At 44.0% G+C, this 22,464-nt stretch overlaps 1 protein-coding gene across 2 annotated transcripts in view; it reads left to right on the top strand.

Annotated features, from left to right (window-relative positions):
• Positions 1-22,464, top strand: part of mfsd3 (major facilitator superfamily domain containing 3) — a 117,664-nt gene that overhangs the window by 56,518 nt on the left and 38,682 nt on the right. For both annotated transcript variants that reach the window (XM_048527551.2, XM_059644659.1), the window contains exon 6: positions 9,146-9,255. In XM_048527551.2, coding sequence (XP_048383508.1) covers positions 9,146-9,255 — 110 coding nt within the window. The remainder of the gene's footprint in view (positions 1-9,145; positions 9,256-22,464) is intronic.

The raw sequence follows: 22,464 nt of genomic DNA, 5'->3' as shown, positions 1-22,464 counted from the left end.
AATGTTACTTCCCACTTTTCAGTCTGAACCTGAATATTGTCCAGGTCTTGCTGCATTCAGACATGGACTGCTTCAGTATCTGAAGAATTGAGAATGGCAGTGGACATTGCACAACATTGATGAACTCGCCATTTCTGACCTCATAATGGAGGGAAGGTCATTGATGAAGCAAATAATGGTGGTTGGGCCTAGTACACTACGCTGAAGAACTCCTACAGAGATGTTCTGGAGCTGAGATGACTGACCTCCAACAATCACAGTCATCTTCCTATGTGCCAGGCATGATTCCAACTAGCTGAGTGCTTTACCCTTTGATTCCCATTTGTTCTGGTTCACTATGGCTCCTTGATGTCATAGTCAGTCAATTGCAACCTTGTTGTCAAGGGCTGTCTCTCTCACTTCATCTTTGGAACTCAGCTCTTTTGTCCATGCTGGAACAAAGGATATAATGAAGCCAAGACTGAGTGGCCCTGGTAGAACCCAAACTGGGCATCACTGAGCAGGTTATTGCTGAGCAGGTTATTAATAGCATTTTGATGGCACCTTACATCATTTTACTGACGATCAAGAGTTGACTGATGAGGTGGTAATTGGCCGGGTTGAATTTATTCCTGCTTTTTATACGTGGGACCTATCTGGGCAATTTTGCACATTGTCAGACAAATGCCAGTGTTGTACTGGAATTGCTTGCTAGGTGTGTGGAAGCTCTGGAGAACGCGTCTTCAGTACTATTGCTGGAATATTGTCAGACCCCATTGCCTTTGCAGTACTCAGTGTCTCTAACCTTTTCTCGGTATCATGTGGAGTGGATCATATTGACTGAAGACTGGTATCTGTAATGCTGGGGACCACTGGATCAATTCACTTGGCACTTCTGGCTGAAGATTGCAGCAAATGCATCAGCCTTATCTTTTGCACTGATGTGTTGGGCTCTTCCATCATTGAGGACGGGGATATTTGTGCAGCTTCTTCCTCCAGTGTGTTGTTCACTTGTTCACCACTATTCATGCTGGTTGTGGTAGGATTGCAGAGCTCAAATCTGATCCTTTAATTGTGGATCACAGCTATCACTTGCTGCTTATGTTGTTTGACACACACATAGACCTGCTTTGTAGCTGCACCAGACTGACACCCCACTTTCAGGTATGCCTGGTGCTGCTCCTGGCATGCCCTCCTGCAACTTCCATTGAACCAGGGTAGATCCCTTGGCTTGATGGTAATGGTTGAGTGGGGAATATTCCCGGTTATGAGGTCACACACTGCTGGAGTATAATTCTGCTGTTGTTGATGGCCCACAGTGCTTCATGGATGCTCAGTCTTCAGAAGCCAGATCTCTTCAGTGTCTGTCGCATTTAATGCAGTGAAAATACTACATGACATGATGTAAGCTGCCATCAATGTGAAGGTGGGTCTTTGTCTCCACAAGGACTGTACAGTGGTCACCATTATCGACACTTGTCCATATGCACTCGCAGCCAGCAGATTGGTAAGGATGAGGTCAAGTACATTTTTCCTTCTTGTTGGTTCTCTAACCACCTCCCATAGACACAGTCTAGTAGGTATGTCCTTTAGGACTTTACCATCTGGACCGTTTGTACTGCTACTGAGCTATTGTTGGTGGTAGTTATATAATTCCCCCATCAGTGTTTCCTCAAAGTATTGTTCAGCATGGAAGAGCATTGAGTCATCAGCTGAGCGAGCACTGGTATTCTGCAAGAAGTATTCTTGCCATGTTTGAATTGGTGTCATGAGGCTTCATGGTGTCCAAAGCCAATGTTAAGAATTCCCTGTGTAATTTCCCCCGATTATACAGCGCTATGCCGCCACCTCTACAGGGCATCACCTACTGGTTGGACAGGACATATCCAGGGATGGTGATAATGGTATCAGGGATGGTGTCTGTAAGGTTGTGTATTCCTTGAGTATGACTAAGTTGTTGGAGGGCATTCTGAAAAACAGAATTTATTTGTATTTGGAAAAGTAAGGGTTGATGAGGGATAGTCAGCATGGTTTTCTGCACAGGAAATCATACGTCATAAACTTGATTGAGTTTTTTGAGGAGATAATGTTTCTCTTTCACTGCCGGAGAACTGACCAATGACGTCACATCTGCCACCGCCGGGTACACCACTTGCGGGATCGCGAACGCGACAGCTGCTGTAGCCACCGACTCCAGTTCTACAACAAACACCGCTAACATCACCGTCACCGCCACTGCTGCTGCCTACCCTGCTCCGCCCACTGCCGACGCCGCTTCGCCCAGCATGGACACTGACTCCACTCTGCCCACTGCCAAAGCCCACGCTACTCTGCCCACCGCCAAAGCAACTCCGCCAACAGAACTCTGCCCACCACTGACGCAACCCTGCCCACAGCCTCCACAGCCAGCAGCCCCAGAGAAGACAGCCACACTGAGCCCTGCCGAATTTTCACCATCCCCCCTAGACCTCCACCTGGCTGAGGATGAATGGTCAGTCCTCAGTAAAGGGCTCACCTATGTCCCCCTCCACCCACACATCAACAAGTACCAGTCACGTTTGGACATTGAGCAATTTTTCCGCCGCCTCCGCCTCCACACTTACTTCTTTAACCGGGAGCCTAACCCTCCCTCCTCTGACCCCTTCACCCACCTCCAAAACAAGTCCTCCTCCTGGACACCACCCCCAGGCCTCCTACCCTCCCTCGACCTCCTCACCTCCACCTGCCGTCAAGCTATCAACCGCCTCAACCTCTCCACCCCTCTCACCCACTCCAATCTCCCCCCCGCAGCACGTGCAGCCCTCTTCTCCAATCCAAACCTCACCATCAAACCCACAGACAAGGGAGGCGCAGTTGTAGTAAGGCGCACTGACCTCTACATTGCTGAGGCCAGATGCCAACTCTCCGACATCACCTCCTACTGCCCCCTGAATCATGACCCCACCCCTGAGCACTAAACCATCATCTCCCAAACCATCCATGACCTCATCACCTCAGGTGACCTGCCACCCACAGCCTCCAACCTCATTGTTCTCCAACCCCGCACCACCCGCTTCTATCTCCTTCCCAAAATCCACAAATCTGCCTGCCCTGGTCGACCCATTGCCTCCGCCTGCTCCTGCCCCACTGAAATCATCTCCATCTATCTGGACTCCATTTTCTCCCCCTTGGCCCGGGAACTCCCTACCTACATCCGTGACACCACCCACGCCCTCCACCTCCTCCAGAACTTTCAATTCCCTGGTCCCCAACACCTCATTTTCACCATGGACATCCAGCCCTTATACACCTGCATTCCCATGCAGATGGCCCAAAGGCCCTCCACTTCTTCCTGTCCCGCAGACCCGACCAGTCCCCCTCCACCAACACCCTCATCCGCCTAGCCGAACTCGTCCTCACCCTCAACAACTTCTCTTTCGATTCCTTCCACTTCCTACAGACAAAGGGGGTGGCCATGGGTACCTACATGGGCCCAAGCTATGCCTGCCTCTTTGTAGGTTATGTGGAACAGTCCTTCCTCTGTAGCTACACTGGCCCTAAACCCCACCGCTTCCTCTGTTATAACGATGACTGTATCAGCGCTGCCTCGTGCTCTCAAGAGGAGCTCGAACAGTTCATCCACTTCACCAACACCTTGCACGCTAACCTCCAGTTCACCTGGACCTTCTCCAATACATCAATCACCTTCCTGGACCTCTCTGTCTTGAAATCAGGCAACCAACTAGAAACCAATATCCATTTCAAGCCCACTGACTCCCACAACTACCTAGAATACACCTCCTCCCACCCACCTTCCTGCAAAAATTCCATCCCGTATTCCCAATTCCTTTGCCTCCGCCGCATCTGCTCCCAGTATGAGGCATTCCACTCCTGCACATCCCAGATGTCCTTGTTCTTCAAGGACTGCAACTTGCCCCCCGCAGTGATCGAGAACACGCTCGACTATGTCTCCCGCATTTCCTGCAACACATCCCTCACACCCTGTCCCCGCAATAACCACCAAAACAGAATGCCCCTTGTCATCACATACCACCCCACCAACCTCTGGATACAACGCATCATCCTCCGACACTTCCACCATCTGCAATCCGACCCCACCACCAAAGATATTTTTCCATCCCCACCCTTGTCTGCCTTCCGGAGAGACCTCTTGTCTGCTCCACTCGCCCCAAGATGACTTTCCAGGTCAAGCAGATGTTCACCTGCACATCCGCCAATGTGGTATACTGCATCCGCTGAGGTTTGGCCTCGTCTACATTGGGGAAACCAAGCAGAGGCTTGGGGACCGCTTTGCAGAGCACCTATGCTCGGTTCGCAATGAACAACTGCACCTCCCAGTCGCGAACTATTTCAACTCCCCCTCCCATTCCTCAGACAACATGTCCATCCTGGGCCTCTTGCAGTGCCATAACGATGCCACCAGAAGGTTGCAGGAACAGCAACTCAAATTCCACTTGGGAACCCTGCAGCCCAATGGTATCAATGTGGATTTCACAAGCTTCAAAATCTCCCCTTCCCCCACCGCATCCCAAACCAGCCCGGCTCATCCCCACTTCCTAACCTGTTCTTCCTCTCACCTATCCCCTCCTCCACCTCAAGCCGCACCTCCATTTCCTCCCCATTAACCTCATCCCGCCCCCTTCACCTGTCCATCCTCCCCGGACTGACCTATCCCCTCCCTACCTCCCCACCTATACTCTCTTCTCCACCTATCTTCTCCTCTATCCATCTTCGTCCACCTCCCCCTGTCTCCCTATTTATTTCAGAACTCTCTCCCCATCCTCCTTCTCTGGTGAAGGGTCGAGGCCCGAAACGTCAGCTTTTGTGCTCCTAAGATGCTGCTTGGCCTGCTGTGTTCATCCAGCTCTACACTTTGTTATCGGAGTTTTTTGAGGACATAACCAAGAAGATAGATGAGGATAAAGTGATTGATGTTGTTTATATGGACTTTAGCAAGGTGTTGACAAGATTCTGTATGGTAGACCGCTAACTAAAGTTAGACCTTTGCCCCCCACCCCATCTGTGGCCAGAGATGATTTGAACATTGATGTCAGAGCACCTTGACTTCTACAGCAGCCTGGGATATATATCATAGATGTCATTGAAATGATATCCCTGGTCACTTCACCACTTTATAACAGAACTGCACAGAAGCCAAGAATAGGACTTGGGAACTCAGCTAACAATAGCTAACCCAGGAGTCAGCCTGTGATATGTCTGAGCTGCGTGACGATGTTTTATTTAATGTTACTAGAAACTGAAATCTAGACACTTTTCGCAAAAGCTTTTGAAGAACTTGCATGAATTTCAAACTGATTAAAAGAGGCAATTACATAGTCAAAGTGTGAAATGTTAAACAAACATACAAATAAACAAATAAATAGTAGTAGGTCACTCAGCCTCTCAGTCTTACTGTGACTTCCAATAAGATTGTTTTGATTTGATTACTCTGTATTCCTGCCTACCTCAGTCAAACCGTCACCCCCTTGTTTCTCAAGAATCTGTCTTTGCCTTAAAAATATTCAGTAACTCTGCATCCACAGCCTTTTAAGGAAGAAAGTTCCAAACTCTAATGACCCTCGTGAGAAAAACTGTTCTCCTTACCTGATGAAGGGTCACTGGACTCAAAATGTTAACTCTGATTTTCTCTCCATGGATGATACCAGACATGCTGAGTTTCTCCAGCACTTTCTGTTTTGGTTTCAAATCTCCACCATCTGTAGTTCTTTCTTTTTTCCTCCTTACCCTCTGCCTTGTCTGGGCAATCCCTTAGTTTTCAAACAGTGTACATCTGCCACAAGGGAATATCCTCTTCGCATCCACCCTGTTAAAACCCCTCAGGATTTAATGTGGAATTTGCGCTGGCCAAACAGTCATTATTACAGCCTAGTTGGGACTTTCTCATGGGGACAGTACAAATATGCCCATTGGAACACACCACAAAGGAATTGTCTGTGAAGTTGAAGATTATCCTGATAATTCCTCTAAACGTGGAATCCTCCAATTAAACTTAGGGAATTTGGAGGGGTCTGATTCAATCAAATAAATAGTTACATGAAATATTGGACTGTTAAATACATAGTCTAATCCCTGAGTAAATATCCAAATGACTCCTTTACACCACCTCATCTACACCTCCCCCCGACCACTTACACCTCCATACCCTGACCCAACACCACAAGGATGCGACAGCTCCTTTCTCCACTGCTATATACTCCCCTGTCCACACTTTACACCCTCTGTACCCCAGATTCTCCCACTCCACCCCCATTGTTGTACCTGATCCAACTCCCCCAACACTGCTCCACCCACCAGACTCGACCCTGGTGCCCTACCTACCTGGCATCCTATCACCTACTCATCTGACACTGTGTCACATGGCACCCTAACCCCCAGCTGTCTGGCTCCTTAACCTTATGTATTTGTCATTTGGCAGCAGCTGTCAAAGTAACTGTCTGTGATTCTAGATCTTTACATTTCAGTATACTGCACCAGACTGCAATGAAAAGGGGGTGTGTTTGCCTTCCCCCAAAATTTATTGCTGCAAGAGAAGTGTGAGAATGTTAGTGCGATTCCACATTTCTGAAGGAGCCTATGTGTTTCAAAAGGTTGTTCCTTATTCTTCTAAACTCCCACAGGACGTAAATCCGGCTTGAATGACCTTTCTTCACAGGACAACCGACCCACTCCCATGTCTTAGTTTAAGTTAGCCTCCTCTGAGCTACTAACAACACATTTGCATTTATAAATTACAAACAGATAGTGCTGGATAACTGAACAGGTCAGGCTGCATCTAAAGGGAGGGGGAATAGATTTAAACATTTCGGTTTGATAACTTTCCAACAGCTCTAAAAGTTTATTAATTTGCAGGGTTAACTGACCTGCTGAGCTATTCCAGTTTTGTTTTGATCTTATTTCAGATTTAGTTAAAGTGAACCAGAATACAAATTGAAATATCTGTATCCACTAAAAGTATTGGTACCTAGGTACCCTGTACCTAAGATGTGCCGAGAGGCGACATTGCAAACTTTTCACTGCACTCACCTGAGTGCATTTGACAATAAAGACTATTCTATTCAAATTAAATAAATGCCCTGTTTGGTGAAGAGATCTATTTGTGTGTATTTGATGAAAAATTTTTAAAAACATAACTCTCAATTTATTGTAATATCTTACTTGTCCTTTCTCATCCAGGACTTTTGTTTTAGTGAAATATACAGAAAACAGTTTCATATCCTAATCATTACCAATACATGCACTGGGGCTCTGTGCCAAAATTTGTACAAGCTTAAGTTCAAACAAATTTTGGCTAGAAATTTGCCTCTGTAATGCAAGCCTCTTCACCCCCCAAAATGAGTGACAAGCCCATGATTATTGTGGGATAGAAGTGTGCCATTCACTATGTTGGTGAAGGCTAAATAATCAGTGAGTGATGTCCATGCCAGAAACAAGAGACCTCACCTCTGTTTGGAGCACTGTTGCTCAAAATTTGTTCACCCCAAGGTAACCAATGTTGACTACACGCATTAAAAGAATTTCACTTGCAACCTAATAGATAGGCCTTAGAAGGAGCATCTGCTGGACCATACCAACAAAGTGTAAGTTAGGGATGTGTATGCATTTTTCAAATGAACTGCTCATACACCCCACCAATGAATTGCACCACTCCCTCCCTTCACTTAACTCAAGTTGCAGATTGCTGTTGGCTATTAGCTGTTGACAGCATATTAAATCAGTGAAACCCAAGGCCTAATATTGGACCATTCTTGTGCTAATCATGGTGATTCTGTGTGTGCCCGTGTGCCCAAAATAAGTTTGCTTGAATTTCTAGTTTTGATCCTTAAATTTTAAATTTGTTTGTGTTACCTGGAGAGCAGCTGATGCCATGAAACTGTTTCCTACTGTGAATAAACACTGCTAGAAGAGGGGAGAGTCAAAAAGTATGGGAGATAGCAAGAACTTCAGATGCTGGAGTCAGAGTCATTACAGTGTGGAGCTGGAGGAACACAGCAGGTCAGGCAGCATCAGAGGAGCAGGAAAGTCAGCATTTCGGGTTGACAGCCTTCATCAGGACTCAGGAGAAAGCGTTTATCCTGATGAAGGGTATACACCTGAAACATCGACTTTCCTGCTACTCTGCTGTCTGACCTGTTATGTTCCTCCAGCTGCATATTAAGTATTAAGTCAAAAAATAAATACCTGCGTATTAAGTCAAAAGATAAATACCTGCAGAAGTGCTTCCCAAGTGGCATCTTGACTTTTTATTTCACCTTATTTGTCTATTTGTTCCTCATTCACCTTCCAATTCTGTTACCTCAGTCACCTACTTTACATAAGATTTTCCAGCAAAATAAATTAATTGAAAATTCTGTTCTTTTGTTCAAGTTGTTCGTTGTTTTAGATTGATAAAATCTAATGCAAACTGTTTAGTAATCAGCAAAGTTCAGAACAAATAAGTACATGTTGATGCATTTTACTGTTGGCGTTGACAGATTGCTATAATATGAATTCTACAATCGACATTGTCCATCTGTGATATCTTTAGCCAATGATCTACTCCAAAACCTTGACAAAACTATTTCCCTTAAAAAGTAGTCTAAACTCCAAACAAAAAGACCTCTGTGCTTGACACTTGAAAAGTGGTTGTGCAATATATGGTAACAAGGTATAATACCAAAAGGGATATTATTCTTTGAAATTCATTGAAAATAGCCAATGGTCAGAGTGCTGTAATGATTAGTACCAGATTAGACTTGTCGGTCAATTTCTCTAATCAGAAGTAAAGATCATTTTAACTATTTACATTTCAAATGATACATTAAAAATGCTGCTGGACATTTAGATTTCTTGAAATGTAATCTCTGCACTGTGCATTACAATGCAAATCAGATTTTTATTATAGTTCAAATGTAATTGTATAAATTCCTGATTTTGTAATGCAAAATTTTTGCTTTGGAACGTCAGCAGAAGAAATACCAGATTTGATTTTTTTTTAAGCTTCTGCTCAAAAAGTAACCAGGTGTTTACTTGCAGGCAATATTCCTGACTATACTTTCAACATGTCAAAAGAGAGGTTTCTTATCCTGCTTCTTCCTTGTGTAATGTTGCAACCCATCACTAAAATGTCATAAAGTTTCAACTTCAATTTACTTTTTATTTGTCCTAGGTGCAGCTGTGCTAAGTATAATTTTACAGCATTTACTTGGTGGATTGATAACAACATTGACATTTAGTATCATGATGCTGTGCACCCAGAAGGCTGAGGAAAGAATACAGGTAAAATTGGTATATTTCATGACATAGTCATTATTTTGCCAACCTGGTATAGTGTTTCAGTATCAGTTAGGTTATCCTCCATGTGAAATTTAGAGGAAACAATTCTTGTTACTTCTGCCATGCTATCCAGTCTTAAATACTATTTGGATAAAACAATGATTTTATTGTTCCGGTTTTTTTTTCCTGTCATAAATATGAATGCCAAATTATTCTGTTGTAAGAAGTGGATAAGTTGTTGGAGGCAATTCTGATGGACAGGATTTACATGCATTTGGAAAGTCAAGGACAGGTTAGGAATAGTCAGCACGGCTCTGTGCGTAGGAAATCATGTCTCACCAACTTGATTGAGTCTTTGGAAGAGGCATCAAAGAAGTTTGATGAAGGCAGAGCAGTAGACATTGTCCATATGGACTTCAGCAAAGCATTCAACAAGGCTCTGCATGGCACATTGGTTAACAAGGTTAGAGCACAGGGAATCTGGGGGACCTAGCCAATCGGATTCAAAATTAGCTTGCAGTTAGGAGACAGAGGTTGGTGGCAGAGGGTTGGAGGCCTGTGACCAGCACTGTGCGACAAGGATTTATGCTTGGTCCGCTGCTTTTCACCAATTATAAAAATTATTTGGAAGCGAATATAGGAGGTATACTTTGTAAGTTTGCAGATGATACCAAAATAGGTGATGCAGTGGACGGTGAAGAAGATTATCACAGAGTAAAGCAGGACCTTGATCAAATGGGCCAATAGGCTGTGGAGTGCCAGATGGAGTTTAACTTAGAAAAATGAGATGTGCTGTATTTTGGTAAAACAGGCCATGGGAGGGCTTATATAGTTCATGGTAGTGTCCTGGGGAGTGTTGCTGAACAACCTAAAGGTGCAGGCGCATAGTTCCTTGAAAGTGGAGTTGCAGGTGGATGGACTGTTAAAGAAGATGTTTGACACACTTACCTTCATTGGTCAATGTATTGAGTAGAGGAGTTGGGGTGCCATGTTACAGCTGTACAGGACATTGGTGAGGTCACTTTTAGAATGTTGCGTACAATTCTGGTTGCCCTTCTATAGAAAGGACGCTGTTAAACTCGAGAGGTTACAGAAAAAAATTAAAGGATATTGTGAGGGCTGGAGTGTTTGAGAAATGAAAATAGACTGATAACACTGGGAACCATTTTAACTCCCCCTCCCATTCCTCAGACGACATGTCCATCATTGGCCTCCCGCAGTGCCACAATGATGCCACCCGAAGGTTACAAGAACAGCAACTCATATTCCGCTTGGGAACCCTGCAGCCCAATGATATCAATGTGGACTTCACAAGCTTCAAAATCTCCCCTTCCCCCACCGCATCCCAAAACCAGCCCAGTTCTTCCCCTCCCCCTACTGCATTACTAAACCAGCCCAGCTCGACCCCTCCCCCCACTGCATCCCAAAACCAGCCCAGCCTGTCTCTGCTTCCCTAACCTGTTCTTTCTGTCACCCATCCCTTCCTCCCACCCCAAGCCACACCTCCATTTCCTACCTACCACCTCATCCTACCTCCTTGACCTGTCCGTCTTCCCTGGACTGACCTATCCCCTCCCTACCTCCTCACCTATACTCTCCTCTCTACCTATCTTGTTTTCTCTCCATCTTCGGTCCGCCTCCCCCTCTCTCCCTATTTATTCCAGTTCCCTCTCCCCATCCCCCTCTCTGATGAAGGGTCTAGGCCCGAAATGTCAGCTGTTGTGCTCCTGAGATGCTGCTTGACCTGCTGTGTTCATCCAGCTCCACACTTCGTTATCTTGGATTCTGCAGCATCTGCAGTTCCCATTATCACTGATAAGACTGGGACTGTTTTTCACTGGAGTGTAGGAGGTTAAATAGTGACCTTATTGAAGTTTATAAGGGGCAGAGATAAGGTGAATGACAAGGGTCTTTTCCCTAGGGTGTGGGAGTTCAAAACTACGGGGTATATTTTTAAGGTGAGAGGAGAAAGATTTAAAAAGGACAAGATTTGCAACTTTTTTTTACACAGAATATATGTGAAATGAACTCCCAAAGAAAGTGCATGTACAATTACATGGTTCAAAAGATATTTGGATACATTCATGAACAGGAAAGGTTTGGAGGGATATGGGCCAAGCGCAGGCAGGTGGGACTAGTTTAGTTTGGGGACATGGTTGGTGTGAACTGGTTGGACTGAAGGGTCTGTTTCCATGTTGTATGACCTGAGGGCTAACATTTTCACACAGAACCTGGTCGATGTATGGAACGAGCTGCCAGAAGAAGTGGAGGAGATGGTTACAATTACAACACTTAAAAGGCATCTGGATGGGTATATGGATGGAAGAGTTTAGAGGGCTACGGGCCAAATGCTAGCAAATGGGATTAGGTCAGATTGGGATGTCTGGTCAGTGCGGACGAGTTGGACTGAAAGATTTGTTTCTGTGCTGTATAACTCTATAATCAGTTGTTAAAATTAAGAACCTATCAAAAGTTGCACACTGACTGATTTGGTAAAGGCCTTAAACAATCTAAAATCCTGTATATACATTACAACTGTCTACAATACAAAAAGACAATGGCAGCCCTTTAGAGTAGGGGAGCAGGATTAAAACATTGTTCGAGAGCTTTACGATCTTTCCCAATGTCATCGTTGCATTGTACAACTGTAACCACTGTCAAATGCAGCCGAATATTCGTCTGATATTTAGTCTTGCCCTTTTTCTGCTTTCAGCAATGTTACTTCAGTTTATATCCTTTGCACATATATATTAGAATTCTAGGATTGCATTCAAGTACTTTGTGTATTCTGTGCTTGCACAGTTTATTGATATACAATTGTAAAGGACTTTTATAGGAAAGAGTTGCCATTCCAGGGAGGTAAATGCAGACTCTTGTGACGTTATTAGCCCGCTTAATTCATAGTGTTGCTTCATAAAATGACAGTTTTATTTTAAATAAGGCAAAGCAACCTAACATTATCTAGGACGATATTAGAAGGTTGCGAAATTTTCTTAATTGCCCAAATGTTGTTTACATTCCTTGCTTGCCTTTTTAAGTATGAAGTTTTAAGATTCAGAAAGGTTCTTTTTGCCTTAGATAAATCTAGAAGCCAGAGATGGGGAGTGGGGTTTGTTGCATAACTTAAGGATAATTCCATTACAGCCACTGATGGAACTTAAGTTTGATCAAGATAACTCAGAAGCGTAGAAGAAGTTTTAGAGATTGTGACAATGACAATTGTCATCCCATCTGGTTTATGGGAGACAATTTGCTGTCCTTAGTGGTAGTAGGAACTGCCTACTAACTGCCTACTAGGAAACGCTGGAGTCTGAGATAACATAATGTGGAGCTGGATGAACACAGCAGGACAAGCAACATCAGAGGAACAGGAAGGCTGACGTTTTGGGTCTAGACCCTTCTTCAGCATGGGCGAGGGGAAGGGGGCTCTTAAATAAATAGAGAGGGGAGAGGCAGTGATAGAAAGTGGTTAGTGGAGCGGATAGATAGGAGAGAAGACGGACAGGTCAACTAGGCAAGGATGAAGCCAGTACAGGTGAGTGTAGGTAGGGAGTTGGGATGGGGGTTGGCCAGTGAGGAGGGAGGGGCAGGTAGGTGGGAGGGAAGATGGACAGGTCAAGGAGGTGTGGCTGATAATGGGGCTGATCTTAGGATGAGATTGGGGGTGGGGAGATTTTGAAGCTCGTGCCACTGTTGGGTTGTAGGGTTTATATATTTCCCTTCCCACCCTTATCTGCCTTCCACAGGGAATGCGCTCTCTGCGACTCCCTTGTCCACTCCACGCTCCCCACTATCTCCACCACCCCCGGCACTTTTCCCTGCAACCATCGGAAGTGCTGCACCTACCCCTACACCTCCCCCCTCACCTCCATTCCAGGCCTCAAGAAAACATTCCACATTAAACAGATGTTCACCTGCACATCTGCTAATGTGGTCTATTGTGTCTGCTGTTCCTGATGTGGCCTCCTCTACAGCGGGGAGACCAAGCGGAGACTTGGTGACTACTTTGTGGAGCACCTACGTTGGTTTGCGACAAATGACAAGACCTCCCAGTCAACTCCCCCTCCCACTCCCTGGAAGACATGCCCATCCTGGGCCTCCTCCAGTGTCACAACAATGCCACCCGAAAACTGGAGGAACAGCACCTCAAATTCTGCCTTGGGAGTCTACAACCCAATGGTCTCAATGTGGACCTTATGCACTTCAAAATCTCCCCACCCCCAACTTCATCCCAAAACCAGCAGCCCCCTCTCGTCCCCGCCTCCTTGACCTGTCCATCTTCTCTCCCACCTATCTGCTCCTCCTACCTCACTGACCAACTCCTACCCCCACTTCTTACCTACTCTCACCTCTGCTAACCTCATTCCTGCCTCCTTGACCAGTCCGTCTTCCATCTGACCTACCAGCCCCTCCCTCCTCACCGAGCAACCCCCATCCCAACTCCCTACCTACACTCACCTTTACCAGCTTCATCCCGCCTCCTTTCCCTATCCGTGCTCTCTCCCACCTATCTGCTGCACTATCCACCTTCTATCCCCACCTTACCCCTCTTTCTGTTTATTTCAGAGCGCCCTTCCCCGTCCCCATATCTGAAGAAGGGTCCCAACTCGAAACATCAGCTTTCTGCTCCTCTGATGTTGCCTGGCCTGCTGTGTTCATCCAGCTCCACACATAATTTGCTGTCCTCAGCTGGCCAACCTACACATGACTCCAAACTCACAGCAATGCAGCTGCCGCTTTAAATTCCTTCGAAATTTCCCAGTAAGCCATTCACTTCAAGGGCAATTAGGAATGGACAGTAAATGCTCACTCTCCCAGCAATGCCCTATTCCTATGAAAGAATAAAAAAGTAAACAGTTGATCATTTTGGACTGAGAAAAGTGGCATAGATCTTTGGATTTCCACATTTCATCATTGAATGCCTTGTAAAGATTCAATTTAGTGCAAAGCAGCATGATATTAAAATCTCATCCAATAGAACATAGAACATAGAACATTACAGCACAGTACAGGCCCTTCGGCCTTCGATGTTGTGCCGACCTGTCATACCAATCTGAAGCCCATCTAACCTACACTATTCCATGTACGTCCATATGCTTGTCCAATGACGACTTAAATGTACCTAAAGTTGGCAAATCTACTGCCATTGCAGGCAAAGCGTTCCATTCCCTTACTACTCTCTGAGTAAAGAAACTACCTCTGACATCTGTCCTATATCTTTCACCCCTCAATTTAAAGCTATGCCCCTTCGTGCTCGCCGTCACCATCCTAGGAAAAAGGCTCTCTCTATCCACCCTATCTAACCCTCTGATTATTTTATATGTTTCAATTAAGTCACCTCACAACCTTCTCTCGAATGAAAACAGCCTCAAGTCCCTCAGCCTTTCCTCGTAAGACCTTGCCTCCATACCAGGCAACATCCAAGTAAATCTCCTCTGCACCCTTTCCAGAGCTTCCACATCCTTCTTATAATGTGATGAACAGAACTGTACGCAATACTCCAAGTACGGCTGCACCAGAGTTTTGTACAGCTGCAGCACAACCTCGTGGTTCCGGAAATCGATCCCTCTGTTAATAAAAGCTAAAACGCTGTATGCCTTCTTAACTACCCTGTCAACCTGGGTGGCAACTTTCAAGGATCTGTGTACATGGACACCGAGATCTCTCTGCCCATATATACTACCTTCTGCTCTCTTTCTTACATTGGCTTATGATGTCACAAATTTATAATTTTCATTTTCCTTTCCCCTATCTGTTCCTTCCTGTGACTTTTCAACCCTTTGAGATCTACATGTTGCTCTGGTTCTGCCCTCCTATGCACCTTCCACATTCTTAGCCTGATCATAGGTGGCTATGCCTTCAGCTGTTTACGGTTTCAGCTCTGGAATTCCCTCCCTCAACTCAAATATCTCTTGATTTAATCTTTCTTCCATCAAGATGCTGCTAAAAACTTGCCAGCCCATCACCTTGGTCTCCTTTAATAGCAGTCTTAGCATCTCTATCTTTGCTTCAATATCACTTTTGTACAATGGTTAATTATATATAACAGCAAATAAATGTAATTATTAGCAAGACTTCTTTCACCTTTGCAAGAAGATGGGACTAGTAAAGACTTTACGGGCCAGTAAGGGACTTCACTTGGTGGATTTATGTCATTTTTTGAATATGGTAGAGGTTTAAGTGGCAGTTTGTACCATTCCTTCTATCTGTTAATATAAAGTTGGTGCAATTATTGCCTGAGTTCAAGCAGATGTATATGTAGGCCCTACTACAGTTAGGGACCTTGTAGCTAGAAGATAGACTCCCTAGATGCTATTGATGAGCCATCTTTGAAGAGCAAGTCAGGAATGTGATAGAATACTGTCTACTTACTTGAGCAATTTTCAATTCAACAGCATAGAAACATAGAAAATAGGAGGAGGAGTAGGCCGTTCAGCCTCTTGTGCCTGCTGCACCATTCAATATGATCATGGCAGATCATCCATTTCAAACAACACAGTGGAGCTGAGGAACACAGCAGATCAGATAGCATCAGAGGTGCAGGAAAGGTGACATTTTGGGTTTACACCCTTCGTCAGGACTCACTCATCCTTTTGAAACTATGATAGCCCCAATATAATCATGGAAGAAAATGACTTCCACAGCTAGCTTGTGAGTGAGAATGCCTAATTGCTATTCTTGTGGATAGTGGCCCCACTGAGAACATCGAGCTGAGAATGTCCACTCCGTTAACTTGCCTTTTGGGAACAATGTGCTCTACATTTCTCATGTGATAAGAATACTTGAACCTCCAAGTTCTCCTGATGGTCTCACACCATCAGGAGAACTTGAACAAGAGCCACCATTACTTTATCACCCCGATGAAGTAATCCGTTAAGGTCAAATTTTTGGGAAACAATACAAGTTATGACCTACCAGCATAAGATTTCCATTTTGCACATCCTTCTGTTGTTATTTACAGCATCTATAACAGTGGGAACAACTTATGAAGTTAGCATTTTGGGGCAATATATCGTTGCTGCCATCTATGGTATGAGTTTGCTTCCAGCAGGATGAAAAGTCAATGCTTTGTTATCCCTTGTATCATAGAAATTGAGCATTGACGCTGTGGCCTTAAAAATATTTATTTCAGCTAAGCATGATGTGGAAAATATTATTTTTTCACAGACTTTGTTGTCTGGTCTAGAATTAAGCTAGTAGCTTACAGCAGAACAGAATCCTGGCAGTAAAGTACCATGATTCATGTGATCCTGGAGTAAGATGGAGTATGAATTTTTATACCCTCAGGTCACATGCTGTATTACAGTGACGAAATCACAAACATGTCCCTTAAAGATATGCTGACGTGCTGGTTGCACTGTGAGACTTTATTTCCCTCCCTACAGGCTAATATTTCTGACAGGCCAAAAAATTATAAAATTGTGGCACATTCCTGTTGTTGCACAGCTATATACATGCAAATAGAGTTATTGATAAACTGAGGGGTATATTTTCGGAAATTCTCCTCAGCTGGCCTGTTGCAGTATGGTGCATGAGTGTAAATTGTTCAGAAGGGTTATAAATGTCACCGATGTACGATCTATTGAAATCCTTTCCTTCCTTGAAAGGTTTGGGGAACCTTGCTTTTGTCGAATGACTGTATTGCCTTGATTTAAAATTCTCTTCCTTGCTTTCAAATAACTTCTTGGCTTTGTTCCTCTTTGTCTCTTTAACCTATGAATTTGCAAGATCTGTGCAATTCTGGCTGCTTCCACCTTTCCTGCTTTAGTCAGTTCCAAATTGTTGGTATGCATTCAGTTATCTATCCCTAAGTTCTGGAATTCCTTCCCTAAATTTCTCGCCTTTCTGTATGTGTGTCTGTCTCTTTCTTTTCCCACCACAGCAACACCCCCCCCCCCCCCCCCCCACTTAAGGTGGTCCTTAACACCTGCCTCTTTGATCAACTGTTAAACCATCTCATTGTCTGGCATAGTGTCATCTTTTATTTTAAAATAGTCCTGTAAATAGCTTTAGAGTGTTTTGTCATTTTAAAGATACTATTTAAATGCATGTTGTAACAATTTCCATCCAAGATTCCAATGATATGTATCAGTGAGTGTGAAGGTATAGGCTGAGCATAAAAAGATTTGGTATATTGAACGAGGGAAATAGACACTATTTGGTGTCTGAGATAGCAAGAACTGCAGATGCTGGAGTGAGAGATAACACAGTGTGGAGCTGGGTGAACACAGCAGGCCAGGCAGCATCAGAGGAGCAGGAAAGTTTACATCGGGACCTTTCTTCACAAATGGGGAGGGGGCTGGGAGCTCAGAAATAAATGGAGAGAGCAGGGCTGGGCCTGGGGAAGGTAGGTGGGATGGTGGTAGGTGAGTGCAGGTTGGCAGTGATAGGGGATTGGTCAGTGAGGTGGAAAAGGTGGATAGGTGGGAGAGAAGATGGACCGGTTGTAGCAGGTCAAGGAGGTTAGGAAGAGAGGGAGGGTTGGTCATGGGATGAGGTCCTCAAATACACCCCTTCTATCTCCCACACCTCTGCCCTCACATTGCCTCCCCTGAACAAAAAGAAAGACTGAATCCCCCCCTATTCTCACATATCATTGCAGCAACCTCTGCAAACAACGTTTCATTCTCCACCACTTCTGCCACCTACAATCTGACCCCACATCCAAAGATATATTTCCCTCCCCACCCCATTTGCTTTCCATAGGACCGCTCTCTCGGCCACTCCCTTGTCCGCTCCACAATCCTCACTAACAGCCACCACCCCGGCACCTTTCCTTGCAACTACTGAAAGTGCTACACCTGCCCCTATGTCACTCCTCACCTGTGTTCAAGGCACAAAACAAGCCTTCTACAGTAGACAGAGGTTCATCTGTACATTCGTCACCTTGGTCTACTGCATCCACTGAACCCAATGTCCCCTCCTCTACATCGGTGAGACCAAGCAGAGACTCAGAGACCGTATGCGCTCTGTACGTGACAAGCAACAACACCTTCTGGTCGTGAACCGTTTTAACTCTGTCTCCCAGTCCCTGGGTGACATGTCCATCCTGAGCCGCCTCCAGTGCCACAATGATGCCAGCCGCAAACTGGAGGAGCAGCACCTCAAATTTCACCTCGAGAGCCTACAGCCAAATGCCCTGAATATCGATATTACCAGTTTCAAAATCTCCCCATCCCTGGCTTTGTCCCACGACCAACCCTCCCTCTCATCCTCACCTCCTTGACCTGACACAACTTGCCCATCTTCTCTCACATCTATCCGCCTCACCCTTCCCACTGACCAATCCCCACCACTCCCTACCTGCACTCACCCACCACCATTTCACCTAACTTCCCCAGTTCCAACCCTCCTCTTTTTATTTATTTCTGAGCTCCCTTCCCCTCCCATATTTCTGAAGAAGGGTTCTGACCCAATATGTTAGCTTTCCTGCTCCACTGATGCTGCCTGGCCTGCTGTGGTCCTCCAGCTCTATTATTTAGTGTCTACAGTTATGATCTTACACAAAAAAACCCTTTTAAACTCATGCTCCTTATAAACTATTGTTTAAATCTAGCTGCCAGCAGAGGTAATAGACCATGAGTTACAGAATTAACATGTTTTGACTTTTCTTGGACAACAAAGCTTGAAGAAGCCGATTCTTAAATTGGTCAGAGATAACAAGGTGTAGAGCTGGATTGACACAGCAGGCCAAGCAGCATCTTAGGAGCAGGAAAGCTGACGTTTCGAGCCTAGACACTTCATCAGAATTGGGGAAGGGGAGGAGGGTTCTGAAATAAATAGAGAGAGAGGGGGAGGCAGATCGAAGATGATGGAGGAGAAGATAGGTGGAGACGAGACAGAGGAGTATTACAAGACAGTTGCAGTGGGAGAGAGATCCCCTGAGGTTTGTTCGGATGGAGGAGGGTATTTACAGGTTAGGCATCCTTAGAAGAGGCTTCACAGTAGGGTTAAAATTGTATCAGAGATAGTAGGAATTGCAAATTACTTGAATTGGCATGTCATTAAGGAAGTAAAGTTTTTTTTTAACATAAAGTTGACTACAATTTAAGTGTAGAAATTTTTTTTTATATTAGCTTCCCTACAGTGTGGAAACAGGCCCTTTGGTCCAACAAGTGTACACCGCCCCTTGAAGCATCCACCCTGACCCATCCCCCATAACCCAACACCCCTGAACACTACAGGCAATTTAGCATGGCCAATCCACCTAGCCTGCACATCTTTGGACTGTGGGAGGAAACCGGAGCACCTGGAGGAAACCCACACAGACACAGGGAGAACATGCAAACTCTGCACAGACAATCGCCTGAGGCTGCAATCATACCCGGGTTCCTAGTGCTGTGAGGCAGCAGTGCTAACCACTGAGCCACCGTGCCGCCTTATGAGTTTTGATTACCTGTCTGTGCAATATAAACACATAGGCTTTCATTTTCTTGTCTCCTCTGAAATAAGAAACGAGCTGAAATGCGGGTGGTATTGTTCTACAGAAAGCCCTACCTTATGAAATTGAGAATTTTCCATTTTTCAAATTGTTTTACAATGAATGTTATGTATTGTTGTCACTCAATACCTTCTAGGTCTGGTACCAGCTTATTCTCCTGCTATTGTGAGCTTTTGCATCATGTAACGTATTTATTAATGAGATCCCAGCAGATTTGAATTCTTAGATAAAATGAAATATGTGATTGCACATATCATATAATATTGGTTGTTGCTCAAAAGAGGAACATTTATTCCTGGGGCTTCTGCACCAGAATTTATTTGCGTCTCATAGATGTAAATTCCACTTGACACTCATGCCTTTTTTCATTTTAGTTAGAGTGACCCGCTATGAAAGCAATATGGATCTATCTCAGAAATTCTGCTCCAGTTCCCATTCCGATTCCCTCAGTCACTGAACCTTGGTCAAGTAAAGTATATCAGCATTCTCTGAATGTATGCTGTACATACCTTCTGCTTGGCACCTTGCAGATTATAACATTTCAATATAAATCTAATGGGCAGAAATTACATTTTTCTCTGCCATTTGAATAAAAAAAGCACATTTTTATTCGATTAGTACCACTATTAATATACCAAATGGAGGAATTTGGTACAATTATATAGCTGACAGCAAATTCCAACCTAATGTATACTTTAGTGACAATGTAAACTTGCAACATTAAGAAGGATATGAAAGCTTTAGGGAAGCCTGAAGAAATCTGAGAATTGTTCCAAAGTTGTAGGAGTTCTGCTGTGTTGATTGAACAGTGGAGCTGGGGTTGATGACCATAAAAAGTAGAAGGTTGACGGGAGAATTGATTAAGGTATTTAAAATCAGAGAGGTTGAGACAGAGTAAATGGGATTCCTCCTCAAACTCCATTTTGGTTTTATTCACTGTCTCTGCACCTCTTCCTCACTTTTGGTGCTTTTTGCAATGCCCCGATGGGCTTTGTAGCTAAATTATGGCTGCTTGGAAATACAGTGATGTAATGGCGGTGGATAAAACACTAAAAGTAACACAGGTGATTTGGTAGCGGGAAAAGAAACCATTCAGTTGTGCATGAAAGCACTTCCGACATAAGAGTTAAAAAAGAAGCAGAGTAGATGAGGCTAAACTGTTCCCATTGTAACCAGAAGTCACAGATATAAGTTCCCGGAAAGGTGACATAAAGAAAACTCTTTTTCTAAAATCTGGAATGCACCATCCAAAAGCATGGTAAATGCAAATTCATCGTGTCTTTCAAAAGAGAATTAGATAAGCAGATGAGACAGAAAAAAAAGGTAGGACTGTGGAAAAAGACTGGGAGTGAAACTATCATGTTTTTATCGTGGAGAACTGGCACAAGAACAATGGGCTAAATTGGCCTCCTTATGTACTGTGAAAATTCTGTTTTTTCTATTCTATGAATGTTACACATGTGCAGTTGGAAAATACATCTGTGCTCAGTGAATATAATTGGGTACATAACCGTGTTTGGCAATCATGCAAGGTCAGAAATGAAAAGTGAGCTGCACACAAGCATGATTTTGTAAATCCCAAACGTGCATCAATGCATCATGCTAAAAATGCTCTGTGTATTGTTGTGGCATTGATATACTCAGATACTTCACGTTATAACTGAACTTGAACTTGTTTGAGGTGATTGGAAGGTTTCACATTATCTATCAGATTAAAATGTACTCTGTGGGAAAATTGCCTCTTAGGCTTCATGACCTGTCGGCTGAGCGAAACTGCCCTTGTTTTGGTATAACAAATGATAACTTAAGTGAGACACTGAATTTTCTCTCTGCATCCAAGATATAATTCAATCTCTGCTCCTTACTTGAAAGTATTGCAATGTATAAGTAACAGAATAATGACAGATTCAGCAAAAACATATTGCACAGACTCGAAGCTAATCTAACTCGAGATGATCAGTGCGAAATACTGGAAGCGTATAGCTTGATGCAGATTTCCATATGGACTGTGAACACCATTTAGATCAGTTAGATATCTGCAGAGTTTGACCAAGATTGAAGCATATCTTCAGGTTGAGTTAATGTGATGATACAAACTCTGACCTATTCAATAAGTTTGTAATTTGTGGGGAGGCTAGCTGAACTGAACCTCAGGGTGATGAAGGTTGAGTTGGTAATCAAGAGTATTCAAAAGCTGAAAACGTGTTCTTGGAGGGACTTGATGTTTGTAATGGAGTAAGCTGTGGGTGACAGTTTAGTTTGAATTCAGCAGTATCCTAAGGCTTTGCACTGGTTAACTTCACTTGGATGTTCACTTGTGAGATTGATAGAATTTAGGCTAGAAATGCTGTCAAGGACATAAGAGACTTTAACAACATTAACTGGAGAAAATTTTAGTTCACCCAAGTCTTCCTGTCAGAGAGTTGGATAAAGCAAAGCTAGATTTCACGAGTCGACTCAAAGGAACTGAAATTGAGCATTCTATTTGTTGCAGATATTGTAAAAAGATAACATGTAAATGAAGAGAGGCAGGCACATATAGAATTCTTGAGGGACTTTGGAAATGACTGGAGATAAGGGACGGACAATTTGAAGGTAATTCTATGTTTGCATTGTAATTGACATGTGTAAAACCACGAGCTCTTAATGCTGAAAGAAACCACAGGAAAATAAAGGATAGAATGGTCAGAGTTATCAAAAGCGGCAAAATAAAATAAAGATGAGGGGAGAAATCGAGATCCTTGGTCATAGTAGTATCGGGTATTGTTTAC

The sequence above is a fragment of the Stegostoma tigrinum genome, chromosome 3, assembly GCF_030684315.1.
Source record: "Stegostoma tigrinum isolate sSteTig4 chromosome 3, sSteTig4.hap1, whole genome shotgun sequence".
Taxonomy (NCBI): domain Eukaryota; kingdom Metazoa; phylum Chordata; class Chondrichthyes; order Orectolobiformes; family Stegostomatidae; genus Stegostoma; species Stegostoma tigrinum.
This window is presented reverse-complemented; position numbering and strand designations above follow the sequence as displayed.